General features: G+C 35.7%; 1 protein-coding gene across 1 annotated transcript in view; it reads left to right on the forward strand.

Annotated features, from left to right (window-relative positions):
• LOC104293072 (chromosome unknown open reading frame, human C3orf67) overlaps positions 1 to 19,652 on the forward strand; it is a 76,859-nt gene that overhangs the window by 37,907 nt on the left and 19,300 nt on the right. Inside the window, exons 12-13 of the mRNA XM_009892534.1 lie at positions 12,147 to 12,350; positions 18,391 to 18,452. Of these exons, the coding sequence (XP_009890836.1) occupies positions 12,147 to 12,350; positions 18,391 to 18,452 (266 nt within the window). The remainder of the gene's footprint in view (positions 1 to 12,146; positions 12,351 to 18,390; positions 18,453 to 19,652) is intronic.

Genomic DNA, 19,652 nt, shown 5'->3' on the forward strand with positions numbered 1-19,652 from the left:
GGGGGGGGGAGTGGTGGTGTATTAAAGTCCTTTGTAAAGATATGTCTCCAAAGCAGTGTAAAAATGGCAAACAAAAATTTCTGAAGAGGTACCAAACAGTAAAGGCCATGCTATGGTAAGTGAGTGAAAATAAAGTGTCTTTCAAAACACACTGCATATGGCCTACTTAACTGATAAGCTGTAAAGCAAGACAAATTTATATACATTAAGCAAAAGCTAAATTCATCATTAAACTTTGCTGGTGCTTGAGCCTTTCTTGAAGAAGGTGGCAAACCTTCCATGCCATTGTCCTACCCCCGAGTTCCAGTGCCAAGTGCACAAAGAGAAAGCAGTAGCCAACTCCTCCTGCTTTTACAGCACCAGAACATTGGGGCACAACATCAATGGCCATTCTAGAGGTTTGATGGAAGAGAGACTGATAGAAAATCCCTATCTTCTTTAAAAAGTATTAAGGTATTATAAACTAAAAACTTTTCTTTGCCTATATGCCAGAGGTGTGCTAGGGAACAGCCTTTGTTTCATTCATTATCTTTGGATGCAAACTGCACTTTAAGTAGTATCAGCACTGCAGCTGGAGATGTATTAGAGTTACAAAGCTAGAAGATAATTACATTAAACAAATCTACAGCATGCTAACAAATTATCAAGAGTTTTTTTGTCAGTCTAACTACTACATTAGTAATTCATAGTTAAGCCTTTCATTCATGTGAAAGAAGTCACTGAACCAACAAATTGCTTAGCAGTCATATTTTGCCCATATTCGTCCTCTTCCTTGTACAGATACATTCTGTGTTGCTTTTTGAAGTCAGCTTTATACTGATAAGTCTGGATACACATTTAATATTCAGATTCCTCTACTTTGCATTACTGAAGTAAACTAGAGAAGAGTTTTATTTAAAGCACTGAATATACAGGAAGGAGGATCCTGGAAAAGCTGTAACTATCTTTTTTAGTGCAATTTAAGGTATCTTTGCAAAATTACCAAAATTCTTTAGCCCAACCACAACATGTTTCCCAGTTTACTTCACTTACATGACAAAATATTTATTTGCCTAAGTTATGCTGAATCTTGCAGTGCTTTTTAAGAATATATATTAATTTTACATACTGAAATAAGCTACATTGTAACAGGTTTTCACACTATTACTGTTTGTCATTATCATTGTATTACAGCTTTCTTTGAAATTCAAATACGTTATGTTTGTGTATAACACATGGATATGTGCATACTCTTGAAATGTATCAGATAAGATAGATATCTCAGCCTACAATTTAAATAATTTAATGTGAGCGAAAATTGCCTTTCTCCTGGAAAACATAAGTAAAAATTGGTTTTAATTAAAAAAAAAATAAAAAGATTTTGTATATCTTTATAGTTTAACTATCTTGGACTGGTAAAAAGTCCAGAAGTTTTCCTTGGGTTTTTTATGTCACTGCATTGTGAACTAAAAAATTACAGTTAACGGGGCTAACTAGTTTCATCCTAGTCAACGTTTGAAGTTAGTGGAGCTGCAAAGGAGAATTATATACTTTTTTATTAAATCTCTGGAAAATCAGTATTATCTACAAAAAATATTAACTTAGTTGTAAAATATAAGGGGCAGGTTATGCATCAGGATAAATTTCAAATAAGTGAATGTTGACTCTCTTTATGTTGAATATACTGAAAGCCCTAAGATATGCACAATAAATGTGCTAAAATTATACAGTTTATGTAACTTTTGGCTTTTGGGGAGGAAATGTTTCAGCCTGCAAACTGAAAGCTGCAAGTATTTATAAATTCCCTTTAGTGGTTGCTAATTAATCCCTAAAATAGTTGAATGCTGTTATTCAATTATCAGAGTCAAATAATCAGTAAAGGATAAAAATTGCATCTTCTCATGGAACCATTCACCATCAAGTGACTTATTTTATAATTATATGAGTGTCCATGCTTTCAGATTAAATTTCTGACTGAGAATTAGTATAATTAAACTTGTCATGGCAGCATTTACGGATTCTGTCAAACCCAGAGCAAAATCAAGAACTTTTGCTGATTGCAGGAGTTGTGTGACTGGTAGGTGTGGCCACATGCCACGTAGTGCTTTCAAAAATGCTGTTTTAAGTGTAACAGGCAAGTTCATCAGTGTAGCCTTCAGTAAAGAAATTGAGAATGTTTCTGTCCTTTTATGATTCAAAGAGTAAAGGAATAAGATTAAATAAGATAATGTACCCTTACAGAGGCTGACAGATAATTTACATTGATACCTCAGTATTAAAGCTCAGCGTACAAAGGGACTATATCCCATCTGCTCCTAGTAGGTGGTCCTCTACAGCCATTAGAACGATCTTCCTAAAATTACAACCCAGCAAGAGCAGTCAGTTTTATGTATCCGGAGCTTCACATCTGCATGTTCTTTCAAGGAATATAATACATCAGTGGAAGTGCTCATTCCTCAGGAAAATCATTCTCATCTTCAGTTTACATATGATGCACTACAGTTAATCAAGCAAACATTATTGATGTTTCTGGCACCATTTCATAATTAGTATTTAACAAATTATTCTGGAACCTAAATACATATGGCTGAAGAGACATGGAAAGGTGAAAGGGATTTAAGCTTCAGATAAATCGACATTATCCATTAATCTCTAATGTCTGGGAAAAAATAGTGTTTTCTTTAGTAACCTTCCATCTGAAGTTAATCTAACTTAATATGGGTTTCCAGCACAGATTTTAAGATCACTTATGGCAAATAAAAATCCATGAAAAAAGAGGGAAATACAGATTTGTGTTTCAAGGAAATTACGAAGTGAGGGAATAAAACTATAAACTTCCAAAACGTGTTTCATTAATAAAATTGAGGGATTATTTTCTTGAATGTGCATTTCATTCTGTGTAGTCCAGTCCTGGACTCACTGAAGTAAGTAACAAACTCGCATCATTTTCATTTGCAGTAAGACTGCGCCTTGGCTATGACAGTCATACTGAAGATGATACTTCAGTGTGTTATTGAACCTTGCAGTATATACTGCCCTGCAATCCAGTGTGGTAGCACATGGTGCGGACCAGCGTGATGAGATGAAGATGAGGCCTCTCTCATCCTTTCTTCCTTGAGAATGAGAACATTGAGGCAAACACTAGATGTGTTTCCCCATTGTTTTTCTTTCTGTGTGTTCGGACTTGCTGTTCGTTGTTGAGATGGAGTATGAGTGAACAACGTACGCTTGATTCACAGGATATTTTGCAGAGACATTGTTAGAAGCTTGAATATAAGGTTAACAAACTAACCTCCAGAGTTCTTAGATGATATTCAAATGGTACTAAATATGATATTCAATGATATTACCAAAGGTGAGCAAAGTGATCTCAACAGGAGTTACTCTTTCTATGTTTAAGTTGGAGATGCGATGTGAAAATATGGAATATTAATAATTCAATGCAAAAACATGATTGTCGTCAACTTTTTGCTTACTTTTGATTTACAGCTGTAATAAACTTTATTGAAATTATGATTATTGTGTAACACACAAGTTTGGGAAGTTACCAGCATTCTAAATTTGGACTGACATTTTGAAAAGTGTAATCTTGTCTCCCTCTACTCCTCTTTCTACTTTTCACTACTTGAGATGTAAGAATATGCTTATGGTATGTTCAATGTAGTTGCTAGGAAGAGCAGCTGGCTTTCAGAATCCTCACAAATTTAGAATTAGGCAGCAGAGATTAAAGAGCCATTTTGAAATTTTTAGGTTATGCAAAACCGTATTGTGATGATGAGAGGGACTCACTCTTGCTTTGTTTCCTAAATTTAGGATGACAACAATGAATTCATCCAGGGTACTGACAACCTCGAGATCAGCCACAGCAGGCAAGGAACATCTGATTCAGCAGTTTTTAAAGAGATCCCGTTAAAGAGTATGTCATGGAGAAATGAATACTTGAAGAATAAGGAACACAGCAAGCATAACCTCAAAGAGACCGTCTTATCAAAACCACAGAGTTCCACTGTGAGAAAAACAGATTCTGTTAGCTGTCAGAGCAGCTTAAAGCCTACCCTTTCTCTTTCTCCAACTGGAAATAAATCTGAATTCTTTAAAGTAATTCCAAATGAATCTGAAAAAACTGAAAGATATGAAGGAGTTTCTGATCAATTAAAAAGATCCATCAGTAAAAAGTCTCTCAAGAAAATCTCAAGAGAAAATCCGTGTCTTACAACACAGACTTGTGTAAGTGATTTTTTTACTTTGAAATTAAATTATTAGATTGTATAGAGAATCTATATTGGATATATCCATTTGCATGAAGTGAGAAATAATAAGTCTTTCATCCATATATATTCTGGTTTCATCATAACAGTATTTACTGAGCTCAGTCTGTCAAAAGTTGATTTCATAGGTTTTCGTCGCACACAAAATAGTACACCAAATAAAACAGAAATCACAGAGGTTTATAGATGAAAAGAGGTGTCATTAAGCAACTTACATTTTGGAAATATGTGAATTAGAAAGTTCTGGGCTGAAAGATTACAAAGGAAAGTTGACAGACTTTGAATTGATATCTTAATGCTCTGTCTATTGTCACTCATTAATCTATGTACTTCGTAGTCTCTCTGCGACAGCCCTGAAACATAATAAATTATGTGATTGAGGGGCAGCAGTAAGGCTGTGTCATAGGCTACATTGCCAGGCTACTAAAGGAATTGTTACATTCACCAAAGTGGTGTTTTATTCCTAGATTTTTCCTCCTGGATCCTCCTTATGGAAACATTCAGTAATTTGAAGAACAAGTTTGTCATGAGCTAATTATGTTCTTAAATACTTTGTAATAGGTAATTGTTGTCTCTTAAGCTTATAATAACGTTCTTCGGATCAGGAACTGGAACTTAAGAATCAAGTGTATTCTGTAAGTCACAAATGAGACAGTATGTTCCTGTTCCATGCTTATGCAGAGAATTCTTTTGGGCTTAGAATTACTGTAGATCCGTATCTTTTAACATGTGACCTCTTCTCTAAATGTGTTATGAGTAGATCAGATTTATGCCTAGGCATCTCAGAGTGGAACAGGCCAAACTTCTTCCTTAGGCTTCAGAGATCTTTTTTTCAGATGTCAGCTGATACCCTGTGAGACCAAAGGCTTACATAGTCAGCGTCTTCTGTCCAGCAGCGGTCAGTCAGAGATGGCTAGGGAAAAAAACATGCAAGGACAGAGCGAGCATCCAGCAATACTTCTCCAGCATGCCCTGCAGGCTTCCTTCCAACTTAGCAATTTCTTCAGTGAAATGTTGTGTCTTTGCAGTAAATAACTGGTGGTGGAATTTTTTTCCACAGATTTGTGTAGTTGCTTTTTGCATCTATGTGGCCTTTGCCTCTTGGCAGTGAATTTCGGAGTTTAACTGCTATTTGTGGGGAAAAAATACGTTTCTCCTCTTATTTGAGTGCGCTATCTCATTCCTAGTGCTTTCTCTTTCTTGTGTTTTTTATAAGAAACGATAAATAAACTTTTCTTTTTAGTTATTATTCTTACTTGTGCCACTTACTATTTGATGGCTGTATGTCATATTCCCCTGCAATTGTCTCTTCTACAGGTCAAGGAGTTTTCTGATATTCAGTCCCAGAATTGCTGTTTTGTAAATTATTTTTGTCATTTTTACTGAAGGATGTTGAATGTATACTGCATGATCATTAATGTAAGCGTGGTTTGTGGCTAGTAATATCTTGAACCACGTATTGCACACTACTGGGGACCAAAAGAATAGATGCTCCTTTTTTTGTGTCTGTATGAAGCAGTTATGTATTCTTTGGAAAAATTTACCTACAGTAATGTCTTGCAACATGAAGTATACCTGGTTTGCATGAAGGAAATGAACGTCTTCCATCATTATTATGTTTTCTGTCCTATCTTGTCTCATCTGCTGTAGGATACCGCAGTCACCATTCCAGTCAGGGGATGTGTTGTCATTCTGCTATGGGAATTTTAACCTGTAGCGATTCTGTTACTTGTTGATATTGTTAATTTTAGTTATTTGATTTGACAGCATCTGTGAAAGGGGAAGCAGGAGTGACCACTTCCATGGGACAAGGCTGTTGCAGCTGCGGCAGGGTCATTGAGCAGAACTGTTCTACTTACCTACTTTTGGCTGCTATGGCTGCTGAGGATGGACCACACTACAGCTGTTTGTGGATATAGAAATCTGGGCATGGGGATAGGGAGAGCAATCCAAACTGGGCTATCAGATTAAAGGATAGTATCTAGGAAAGCATACATTCAGCTTTTCTGTGTATCTTTGGTAGGGCAATGCGCATACTGCCATGCCACTGATGCTTCAGTGTCTTTTTGTGAAATTAGTCTCTTTTAGTATGGGTGTAGGGGTTGGGGTTTATGTATCTCACAGTCCTGTGAGATACTCTCTCTGATTGAGGGTTCTGGAAATCTCTTCCTGTATTCTGCAAGTAGTTTATTAGATTGTGTAAAGGCTTTGCACTTTTCCTGGTAAAGACAGAACATAATTTTCCACGAAGGGTGTGGAGACTGGTTTCCTTTGGGAAGGAAGCAGATTAGGGGGAAGCATGGGGAATGAAATACAATAATGCAGGTGAAAATCAGAAGCAGTGCTGAGACTTTATGGTGATGAAAAACATCACTGGCTGGTAATCTTAAAGATAATAAAAAGAAAAAAAACCAAAAACAACAAAACCCAGAAAATCCTACCAATAGTGGCGTATGTTCTATATGTTTATTATCCTGAACATACATTAGAATTGCCACTAGTGATGTAGAAAATGTGGGAAAATGCAATGCATGTGTTCCTTTATATTTGGGAAGAAGTAAAAAAATGTTTCTGTAATTTTTAGTGATAGGAAGACACCAGTTGATACTGATAAGCTGATTCTGTGTTTTGTAGATGTGTTCATATCCATCTACCTGTCTGTAAGTGTATAACAAAATTAGTTTACACTTTACATTCCTTTTCCCTCCTAGTTTTATCTACAGGAATGTATTTATTCTCGTTTCCAGTAACTGTTCGCATTTTTGTTATTAAATGTATTCCTCCCTTGTTCCTTGATTTTTATTTTTTTTTTCAGTTTTGGAAAATTATGCCACTTGAAATTCAACTATGTTTATTACTAATCATAACTGTGATCTATTTGTCCATAACAAATGAAGTATGCTGATTACTTCCTAAAAGTTGTTACCAGTGTTTAATGCAGTGATCAACTTTGTCCTGTAGAACATAACTAAATATAGACTATGCAGGTGGGTTTCAATTAAGTTTTTAAAGTGTTAGGTATATTTTACAACTTTTTTTGTGATATTTTGTCGTAAAACACGAAGGAAAAGGGCTGTCATTTTTCTTCTGCTCGATAAATAGTTGTTTACTAAACTAGACATTAGGGTTATTACCATACTGCACTTGTAGCTGTAAATGTATTGCACGTGTAATTTGTTGCTTGTAAGTATTTTTTGCAATGACAAAGCCTATTATCAATGTATAGAAACTCAGGAGTTACAGCCTTTGTTGTATTGCTGTAAAATATAAGATGAAAGTATATGGCAGATTTAGCTGTCGTACTTGATTTCATCAAGTAGTAAAATTTTCCCATCCAGAAGCCTTTCCTTGGAGTTCTTTGATACTTCATTTTGTACCAGGCCATGGTCAAAATTTGAAGACAAATTTGCACGCCACTGACTCCTTTTTAACAGTGGTTGTTTATTCTATAAGTGCTAGGTGAACATACTTTTATATCAGAAAGTCAAATACATATTTTTATTAATGTTTATTAAGAATATTTCCAATAATTTTAAAATAATTATAATAAGTTATTTGAATGTGGCCTTTTTCTGATCACATACATATGTAGAGCTTTTTGTGTATCTGCTGGGCAGTTTTGCAGGAAGAAACTAGTGTTCTAAGTCCCCACAAGGTTCAAGAGAAGAAGTGCTGACATATTGTTAACTACAGTGAGACAGCACTAGAGTTTTTTGTTGGCTGTGGGCATGTAATTATTTTATTTCTGTTTTGAAACACTCCTCATTGTTTTAAGAATTATATGAGACAGGATAGTTTTGTATGAAAGGGTATTAGATTGGGAGTTTACAGAGTAGTGTTTTCTAATCTGCTCATACAGAGGACTGGTAAAGAAAAAAATGCTTAACCAACTCTTCCTGCAATTGATTTGCTAACTACTTCATACACTTTAAGGACCTGGTTGCTTGCAGTGTTTTATTCATGTTTTAATAGAGTTCTCTATTATTAAGTTCAAATATTTTTAATTAAGAAAGAAGTACAGCCCTCTGGGTAATATTGCAAGCATGTAGATAGCTGTTAATTAAAGTTTTCCACACGTATAACTACATTCAAACAATTCTGAATAAATCATTTGAACCTAGAAGAATGCAAATGTCATTATATATGAAAAAAAATCTTTTAAACAACAGGTTTTGTCAATCTAGCAGAAGCTTTAAGCGCTTAATAAAAATACTTTATCATAAGGGGAGGATATGCAAAAAGACAAGATAAGCTTTTAATTACTAAATGAAATATTAATTTTAGACAAATTTACAAGTATTGCAAAATTACTTCTTACATCAAAAGTTTCTCCTAAATTACAAAGTGAACTTAATCTCAAATTCAGTTTTCAAATTCTTTCTTTGAAAATTGGCTAAAACAATATAAAATTTGTGAAGAGGCTTTTTTGTAGTAGTCATCTGAAGCTACAGAATAAATAGTCCAAACTATTTCTCCTTTATTACAAGGAGTTTATTGTACAGGATTTTAACACCAAAAATTGTCGTGACACTATTCTCCTTTCTGAGTATGGTATTTCTAGACTGAGACCATTACAAGAAAAGAAAACAGAATGACGATTTGAAATAAGCTGGGCAAAAAAACCCAATTGTTTTGAATTGTTTGGTAAAAATTCAAAAAATCTATGCATCATAGATATGCTTCATAGGTGTAAAAGAAAAGACAAGCAGGGTTGGGCAATGTTCTGCCTTTGTTAAAAAAAAGAATGAAAAAAATGTTCTTTCAATGCTTAGTGCTTTTATTCTGCATAGTGCTAGTTCATATTGTCATTTTAATGACTGCGTGCCAGTTGCTTAGTATATGAGGTAAGAAAGATAAGCCAAAGCTTTTCTTACAATAATCAAATAAATGCAGAAGGCTTCTATAAAGGAAAATTAACAGGAAATCAGCATCTTCAGTAAGATCAATAAAAGTTATAGCAGCTGTAGATCTGGTAGAATATTAATACATCAGAGCAAAGCAGACTTTCCAGAGGTAACATAGCGAGCTTTGAATGAAGTGAACAAGTAACTAATTGTAACTGAGCTAATAACTTACATTCAGTAAAGGTCTAGAAAAAATGTAATGTATTATTTTAGGATTAAAAATGGTAGTAATAATCACACTGTTCAAGAACGAAGCTTGGACCTCAAATGCCAGAGGTAAGAAAGGGATGGCAGCTGTGCTCACAGCTTGTCGTCTTCTTATACCTTGTAAAAAATGGCAGACTATGTTTATCTGTGCCACAAAATAGCCTCTGACTGCTTGAGGTAATCCCATAGAAAAAGTCTTTGCAAAGATATTTGACTTCAGAATTTGAGATACATAGTAAAAAATCCAAAATGTTTGCAATGGGCAATTAATTGCAAAACTTTGTGAAAAAGACATACTTGCACATGCAGCTGTTTCCATGTGAGCGCCCTTCAGTTGTAAATCCTGTTTTATGTGATACATTTACCACTGATTGTCAACTTGCAGGCGCATTTCCCATCAAAGGTGGTTTACTTTATTATTTCAGTGCTAATTTTCTTTTTGACCAGTTATTTGCAATAGATGTCTTTAAGTGAAAGCTATTATCATGGTAGTCAAAATGAAACATCAAAAATACATGATAGAGTTGCTACTCCCACATCGTAATGTTGGGCAGCAATCTTTAATGAATGGTACTTAATTTCTTAACTAGAATTAAAATAGGAAGTATTATTTTACATACTATTGAGATAATAACTGTTGATTTCTTTTATGGCAGCCATGAGGAAATAAAAATATGCTTCAGATTTTTATTCTAAAGCTATTTTCGCAAATACGTAGTAAAATATTCTAGAGCTTGAGCTGAAATCAAGGTTCTGTTCATTGCCATTACATGTATTACTAAAAAGGAAGGGTTTCTCCATCTGTCCTTGATCCAAAGTTCCCTTCCCCCGTGCATTGTACTGCACATCCTATACTTGGAGTTCAGCACTGTGAATGAATCTGTGAGCATAACCCCAGTTAAACGGCCGGAGGGGAAATAAGAAATATAGTATCCTTCATGATCTGGCTTTGCTCTGCTCCCAAAGACAAAAAAGCTGGCAGGAAAGGGGGATAGGACTAACAATAATGCTTTTCTGATTCTGAGAAAATACAGTTTTATGAGGGTATATGGAACTCCCTAAAACAGAAAAAAGTACCATGTGTCACTGCAAATAACCTCCTTTTTCAGCAGTGACATCATATAATCTTTCTAGTGAAAGTGAGCACTTTGCCTGTGAAATATTAAGCAATATACATGAAAATCTAGGCTATATAGATATCTTTTTGCATGATTTCCTTAAAGTATGGAAATCAATGTCCAATGTTTGACATTTTTTGTGGGCTGTATACATCATTCCTCTGTGGAACTGAATAATGGAACCTATTTAATATTAATCACTCTAATATATATATGAGTGTTTTTAAAAGCAAATGTCATGTTTATGTGACATCATAGCCTGAAGGTATTGAACGATACCGTGAAGGTATTGAGCTGGACTACTTCTCTTACTAAGATAAAGCTGCATTTTGAGTTTTCCGATGTCTCAGGTGTGACCAATTCATATTATAAACCACACAGAAGACTTAGATATGTGTCTCATATACACAGGAATAAAGCAGAGGAGGTTGTAGTAGTAATTCCAGTGTGTAATATTTCAGTGTGTCTTCAGGGGGTAAGGTGACTTTTGTACCCCCAGAAAACACTGAAACACTACACACTGAAGTTCATAGCAGGAAAAAGTTAGCAATGTTCGTGGCATTAGTACTGCTGACTTGCTTGTGCCCTTGAGGTCTTCAGTCACCCTGTACCTCCCCACAGCACAACAGGCTGTGAGATTGCCCCTTCTGCCAGGAACGTGATAAACTCCTGGTCTGAAAAGCCGCCCTCTCTTCACTAGAATCAAAGCACTGTCCCTCTCTGGGATACTGTTATGTAGTGTCTTGCAGCCCACTGCCCAGCTGCCAGTGATCTAAATTCTCTGAACTCCTGGTCACTACTTGGATTCACTTTTCAAGCAGAAATCCTTTGTAATTCCAATCAGAACCAAAACTGGAGGCCTCAAGTATTAGATCTATTCCTTTGAGAAAGAGCAGTCTATGTGGGCCCTTTAAAAAAGGGAAAGTTTTTCTTTACGGACAAGTTCTTTAAATGAAGGTAATGCCACAGCAGATTGGGTGAACTTAAAAAATCTTATCATGAGGTTTTGTGCGAGGTGTAAGTACAAACTGCAAAATAGTCAATACGTGTTTTTAGCTCTTGGCCGGTGGATCATGTTTGATGTAACAATTAGACTTACATTAACAATTCAACCGATGAATGTAAAGAAAAATGAAAATATAGTGATGTTTATTTTAAAATGTATACGCTAGCAAGTTACCAAAATAACTTTTAAAATTTAGTGCTGACGTGTAGCTTTCCAGAGAAATTTTATGCTGTGCTTGACAAATAACTAAATGTTATGTTGATGGTGTTTATGATACTATGATAACTGTGTGATTGGGTTTATTTCAAGATTGGCATTTAGTGCTGTAGCAATTTTAGCTGCTGGATTTTTTAACTTCTGAAAGCCTGCTTTTATCTTCTAATTGCAGTGGAACAGCAACTTCACCAAACACCCTGGATCCAAACTACAGTCCGTAGCAGTGTTTGTGTTCTTCTTCCTTCCTTTAATTATGTGTAAATATGCCTGATCTTCATAGTCAAACAGAAATCTGTTAACTAATCTTTTCTAGTAAACATTTTGTTTCTCTTTTAGTATTTTAGGTTCTTGAAGATTCCCCAGAAGATTCTCCAATATATCTGTTTCATACATGTATTCTGTTCCATGATCCTGTCTATATTGTTGACTTTTCCATTTTATTTCACAGGAGTATGACTGGAAAAACTACCAGTCAAATAGACTGAGTTCATCTGAACTACAGATGCTGGCTAGCATGAAGAGACAACAAAATGAAGAATTGAGGGATACTGGGATCTCGCATGGACTGAGTGCGTCGCAGATAGACAACTGCAATGTTAGCATAAGTACAAGCAGTGATGATACAGCAACCTGGAACTCTTGTTTCCCACCAGTAAGTCTAAACCCACAGTATTTTCTCTATATAGTTTCTATCAATTTTGAGACTCGGATGTCTTGAATATTAAAATGCCTTTGAGTAGCTTTGAAATTTAAGGTGTCATTACCAGACATTTTTTAGAACTTACCAAGTAAAACACACAACCAAAACACGTTCACTTTCAGCAGGTTCTGTTATATATGTTCCCTCCTAGAATCTTGAATAATCAGGTAGGCTGGACAGCTTGTCACAATAGTAGCTGACAACCTGCAGGTGTGTGATATAGTACTTAAAAATAGTTCCAAAATGAATGAAACCCAGATATTGCAGTCATCAACTGCATTATACAGTGAGTAATGGAAAATAATTGCTTCTTACAGTGATAAAGTCTCATTACTGAAAAGCTAACTGCTTAAAGGACTGAAGCAGGAGAAGAGCAGCAAAAGTCTGCAGTAGTTCTGAGCACTTAGTATGTGATCCTTCTGTATTTTACACCTTGTATTATTATTTTGCCTGGTACGAAGTGGTACAAAATCACACACAGCTGCACTATTTGACAGAGTACTGTTATAAGATGCAGAGGAATGTTTGTTACAGTCCACTGAAGAATATTCAGTGTATGAAATCACAGAATAACTTTTCAGCAGCTATATAAAGATACTTGCAGGAGCTGCTGTAAAACTAGATAACCTCATACTCCATTTATATCTCAGCATCATACTTCTTGTTTTATTATAGGTGAAACAATAATAAACAATGAGTCTGGCTTAAGTAAAGGACATAACACAACTCTGAGAGGCAGATCCAACATTAGAAGAGTAAACACTGCTGCGGTGCCCCGATATAAACTATTGTAGGGTCAATGCTGTAAAATGTTAGGTACAAATTAACTCCAGGGATCTATAGGGCCCAAACAGAGGCCTGTAGTAGCAGTCTTCCATAGTGAATGATCAACACAGCATTGGAACTTTGTGGTACGCTGATAAATGAAGGTTTCAAATGAGAAGAGATGTATCAATAAGTGGGTAGTTGTACAAATAAGAGCTTGATTTACAAAGTAATATTTTGCATTATATCAGAGCAACATTAGTTGGTTTTAACTATTTGAGATACATCAACATTATACATTTAGTTGATTTCATCATATATCCAATGCGTTTTCTCAGTACTCACTAAATAGACTCAAACGTGGTGTAAATCTGCAAGACTGGACAAATGGAACTCAATTAAATAAAGAGAATAGCGGTCTCATTAATTTCTGAGTAGTTTAATTATAAGGAAATTGATAAGAATATTTAGACATGTCAGGTTTGGTTAATACAAATTACATGACTAAAACAAAATGAACTTTTAAAGTAAAATGTACTGCTCTATTATTCAGTGAAGTACAATATGATTGTAAAGACAGTTCTTTGATCTTACTGCCTTGATCAGCTTCTGTAGCTTCAGAAGCATCACTTGAAAAAAGTGTTTAGATATAATAGGTTAGTCATTTAAATTGTAATTTAATATAGCTGTAGCTTTTCATAATAGTCCTTTGTGGCCGTCTTTCTCTACATAAATCAAGTGTAAAAGGCAACATATTTGTCTTTGAGAGAGAAGTTTTTCAAATCTCATTCAGTCGACTGAAGTGTTGGTGTGTCTTACGCATACAGCCTTGTCAGGTTTCTCCTCTCCAGTTTGCTAGGTGGGCATTGAGGTTTTAAGATTTAATAACAAGAACGTCATTTCTGGAAGAGGTGATTTAGAAAGCAAACGTAATCTTTCTCACATAAGGATTAACCACTTAGTCCGTCGCTACAGCCAACAGTGCTGAAATTCAGCTTCCATGGTCTTCCCTACCTGTATACCTCTGCCTTTGTGCAAAGGGACTCTCTGTACCAGTACAGTATCAGTTAGTCCACAGTATCTGTTGATTTACTTCTTGTTTTCTTTTCTGAGATAGCTGCCATGGCACCAGCTATTCATAGATGTGGTATAAGTTTTTGGCATATGGACTTACGTGTTTAATGATGTAATTTCATTCCAATATTTGAAAAAATAGAGTAGTCACGTGAGGATGCTAATTCATTTTCTATAATCATCCCAAGTTGTTTAACACAGAAGCTTTTAAAAGAGTAGTTGGGGGCCTTTTTGGTATGCTGGTGTTAAATTTTATTATATTTTTATATGCCTACAACATTTCTGAAGACTTTGAGAGTAGTGATGCTGTGCCAGTATTCAAATGGGTAGCTGAAATGAAAAAGTTAATGTTGGCCAGTTAGTCTGGTGTCGTTGAAAACCTGGTTTGGGATTCAGTTAACAGAGTTTTAAAGGTTGGTAATATGGTTGATGATAGTCAAGGTCATTTTATAGCAAATACATCCTGTTCAAAAAATCTAATTTTGTTGATAAAGTTACCATTGGTAAGGGAACCGCTTAGATGTAACATGTTAAGACCATTGTAAATATTTGTTTAAAAATGAGCAGCATACAATATTGATAAAGCACCCCTTGAATGAATTTAGAACTGATCAGCTGACAAATATAAGCAGTCAGCAGGGAATTGTCTGTGAGTAGAGTATATTCAGAGGGACCCACTGCATGGTTCATTCAGGTTTAGATCTGATGTTCAGTGTTTTTTGTTGGTCATCTACAGTTTAATAGCCTGTGATATACATCTGATCATGAGTAGATCTAATTCTTCCCTCTGGCTTTCAAATCTGTCCGATAACTTCATACAGCTGTTTTCAGTGAATCCCCACACATAGTATTCATTTGTGCAGTAAATGTATTGCTGTATGCACAGGTAGTCTACATAACTGAGGGAGCAAAATGCAGCCTAGTTGGAGTGATTAGAACATGTTCAAAGGTCGCTCCTTCTGGATTTCAGTCTTCTGCCATGCATGGTCTTGCTCTAAGACTTAAAATTAGTAAACTCATTGCTTCTTCAGCTTCCACTTTTTACCAAGAAGTGTTCCTTATATGTATATTTACTTCTTATATACATTGTGTAAAAAAACGTGTAGAATAAAAGCAAATTTGTTTTTATGTCATTGATCTTTAGCACCACCATCGAGTTGAGTAAAGAGAATTTGCAAATCATCAATCCTTCCAAAATCAGATGTACAAACTGCAGAAAAGTTTGTACGTGTCTGTAACCATCTTTGAGTTGATTTTAGGAGTGCAGTAAGAAATAGAAATAATCCTCATATTGTAGTTTGAGAAATTAAGGACAGCTTGAAATTCTTGTCATGATTAAACTTTCATGCTTACATGGGTTTCCAGGTTGTATCTTTCTGATTATTTAAATCAGTAGTAGCTATTGCTTTCTCTTATGTTCTTCAAAGATAAGTAAGCAGTATTTTTATTCCAAATTTTCTTTCCTTTTATACAACATTTTTGTCCTTCAGTGGAATCTGTAGCAACAGCTCCACCAGAAGGCAGCTTTTTGTGTATCTTTCATTTTGAAATACCTATGATTTTTTGCAATGCAGGGCAGGTTATAATCATGTTAAACGGTGAACTTCTGTATCAAAGTAATATTTTATATATAAAATACATTTTTAGTGGGGTGTTTTTTTTCCATCACTTGCCATTGTTAGTCTGATTTCCACATTCATTGAAAATTCTCATGTTACTGACTCTAATGAATCTCAGAAACCCTTCTGAATGTGAAGGCACATAGATCAATCATATTGCTACATTGCAGTTAGAACAGATGTCCTTAAACAACTATGAAACGGATACAATAAAACTGTATTTTATAACCTATGATAGTTTACGAAGAACTGAATATATGCTGTCAGGAGATATCGTTGAAATGTAAGTTGTTTAGCAGCTGCTGTAAACTATGACAACCAAAAAGGAATAAAATAGCTTTGAATTTTATACATTACCCAGCATAGCTATCAGTTATAAATATGAAAAACTTTTATTTTAAAATGGATTTACTTTGAAGGAGAATTGTAAACCCTTGTAGCATGTGTGGGGGGCATAGTTCCAGATCAATAATATGTGTATGTAGAACTAAATATTTTAAAAGACTTTATTTGACTGTGTCTTACCTGAATGTTATCTTAAACCTTAAGGTCTATGAAATTCCATGTTAGCTTTGCAACAATATGAAAGACATAGTTCTGTATCTCACAGAGTATAATGTGAGGTTTATACCTACACGTATACAGGTTGTCCAAGAAAACTTGCAAAGCTTACAAAATACTTCTGCCTAAATGCCTTCCTTTGTTCTAGAGATCCAGTAAGACCTTCCTGCCCTGTCAGGTAATTGGCCCATTCAGCTTCTTGGATAGCTGTTCCCACACAGCAGGCACCACTTCAAATAGAACCCAACCATTCTGGAGCAAGACCACATAGAAGAGAATTCAGGATATCTTCTTCCAGGTGGTCCCCGATTCTCGGTCAGAAATGCAGAGGAGAAGGAAGATTCTCCTAGATTGCTCATTAATATATCCTAGAAGCTTGTAGCGGTATAATGCAGACTCCAAAATATGTTCACCACTAAGACCTGTCTTTCAAGTAAGGAGTACTCAAAGCGAAGAAAGATTACTTGTTCCTCAAGCAAATTCCTAAATATAAATTCAGTCACATATGCCTTGATCTGCAAAATATCTCAAAGGGTACTTCCAGGTTCATACCTAATTTGTGGAAGGTCTTCTGGCCTCCTTTGTGATGATTCAGAAAAGAAAGCCACTTAACTCAAAAATGGTCTGGCAGAACTGAAGTCTGACAGACAAGAGGAATGATATTTAAACCCAGAATTATTCCAACAGAGAGCTCAGTTTGACAACCCCTGGAGGGATCTGTTCACATCAAGTCAAATTGCAAAACTGAGGCCGACTATTCTTTACTATGAAATGAGACTAAAAATTATTTAGACAGATATTCTGGTTCATAGACTGACTAATTCACTTTCTGTCTCATCCTCAGTCTTCCACTAGCCATCATTTGGGAATTGCACTATCCGCCACCAGGCAGTGACTCATATTTGGCAGTAATTACAATGTCATTCATCCTGAACATATATTTTACAACATACCTCCGCACTTCCTGAAACTATGAGAACGCACTCATTTTTCCATTGATTTCTGTAAAAAGGCAATTGCTTTCATAATGCTTAGTATTTATTTTTAGCATTTCCTGTACTAAATTTTTAGTATTGTTAAGGTATGCTTGTATTTTCACTTCTTCTGCATTTGCCTCAGTGATTTGTTTAGAACTGCTTTTGAGGTGTGATAATTGCAGGAGGGGGTCTCTTCCGGGAGCACTACATGTATACTGAGAGAAAATGTATTTTGAATTTTAGAAGTCTTGAATTTTTATACCATTTTATGAATATTTCTTTCTTGCAAATAACTGTTCTTAATGCCATAAACCAAATGTAGTTTAAAAGCTTTGGGGCACATTCTTACAATGGGTAGGTAAGATTTGAAGATTATGGAAAATAATCATATTTTGTATGAATATTCATACAGTCCACCGTTAGCTATTCATGAACAGCTTAATCCAGGTTTCAAATTGGCAGTGCCATAGGGAAGCATATGTGCTTCAGCAAACTTTATTTGGGACTGCTGAGATTGCTGTTAATGGTGCTTCTGAGGAGAGAGGAGCCATGCCTGCCAGCCTGGTTAGCTCTGGCTCAGCACTGTCTAGTTTTAAGAACGGTTGGTCTGCACAGATCCAACAAAGCGTTCCTGCACCATACTCCCTATACACGTACGCTCCAGACTCTTCTGTCAGACAAGACTTTGCCACCCTTCCCTCTCCATTTCCTGACTCTGTCCCAACACTCGCACAGGCAGTAGAGAAATGACCATGTGGTCGACTCCTTAATTCATATGTATTTCCACCCAGACAAGAATCATCTGTAAAGTTGTACTTTTGCACAGTTAGGGTCTAAATATGCCTTTTAAATTTCACAAGTAAGAAAAAAGACTGTAAAATTCTAATATCAGAAGCTGCAAACGTATTCTCATGAAGGATCTCTTACATATTTTTAAACATTCTGAAAGAATATTTGCAAAGTTATTTTCTCACTATGATTTTTTGTTTTCCATAGCCCGTCAGTCAGGAGCATCACTATCAGAAAGAAATGAGCCCACTTTCTCATTCCAACCCACGGTAAGATTCCACTTATAGCCCAGGCAGTAAGGATTCAGTTGAGAGTGTTCTGAATATTAAATGTGACATTGTTTGATTTAATCTTAAATCTCTTTTCAATTGCAACCTCCTCTCAGAAGGCTTTACTATTGCTCATTTTAGTCATTGTCTGCAGTATGTCGGCATTGTCCTGGAATGCAGAGCTGAATTCTGTATGTTTTGGATGTATCACTGTGTACTTAAAGTAACTGACATAGGCCTTGCTCCTACACCGGCTTTGATGCGTGATTCAGCAAATCTTCCTCATCTGACATAGATTCACTCTCACATTTCTTTCTCCCTCTCTCCCTCTCTGCTTTGAAGGCTTAGAACTAGAATTCTGTACATGACTGTAGGTGTCAGGGAATCCATTTGTTACAAAAGGTTTTAATGTTACGTATTTAGACAGGTTTTTTTAATAGATAGCCCAGTCAGGAGAGAGTGTTCCAATGCTGTGGGATAGTTCAAAGGGATCTTGTCTACAACATATTTTGGTTGTCAGGTTTTTACTTGATCCTTTTTGTTTGGAATCAGCAACAAAATCCCTGTGACTTTAATATAAGGTGAGATGGGGATTTGAAGACAAGGGGAGAGGCTGGCTAGGGAGAAATAATCAAATTGAGGCCATCAAAATTAATTGTCCAGTTTCAGAACTGCCTTGTGCCTGTGAAACCCCAACATCACTTTGTCAGTTTTTTAACAACCTGAACAAGAGGTGTACTTATTTTAAAAAGTAGTCCTGTTTCACTTTCTCATGATGTGATCAATGTGGATTTTGCTTGTCCAAATTTTAACTAGACAATGTATGTGTGTTGGGAGACACAGGAGGAGAGGATATTTCAGATAATTCTTTATCTTTTAAAAACAGTCTGAAATGTTTTATGATAGTGCACAGCCAGTCAGTTATGCAGGATAATATGCATTTCTCAAGATGTTTTCAGTCACTTGTCTCACTTGCCATCCACATTTTTATTATCTTCTTGTTAGATTTTGTGAAGTGAACACTATGAAACTTGCTGTGCATGTTCAACCAGATGCATCAGTTATTGCAACATGCAGCCATACGTTTCCTAGTGCACACAATATATTATTGGAGTTACAAGTATAACCCTGGATTCCTGTTCCCTTTCACATGTAAATCAAAGTGTCCATATTGGTCTAGAAAGCCTCTCTGCCTTGGGT

Source organism: Charadrius vociferus, unplaced genomic scaffold (genome assembly GCF_000708025.1).
Source record: "Charadrius vociferus isolate BGI_N301 unplaced genomic scaffold, ASM70802v2 scaffold119, whole genome shotgun sequence".
NCBI classification, from domain to species: Eukaryota; Metazoa; Chordata; class Aves; order Charadriiformes; family Charadriidae; genus Charadrius; species Charadrius vociferus.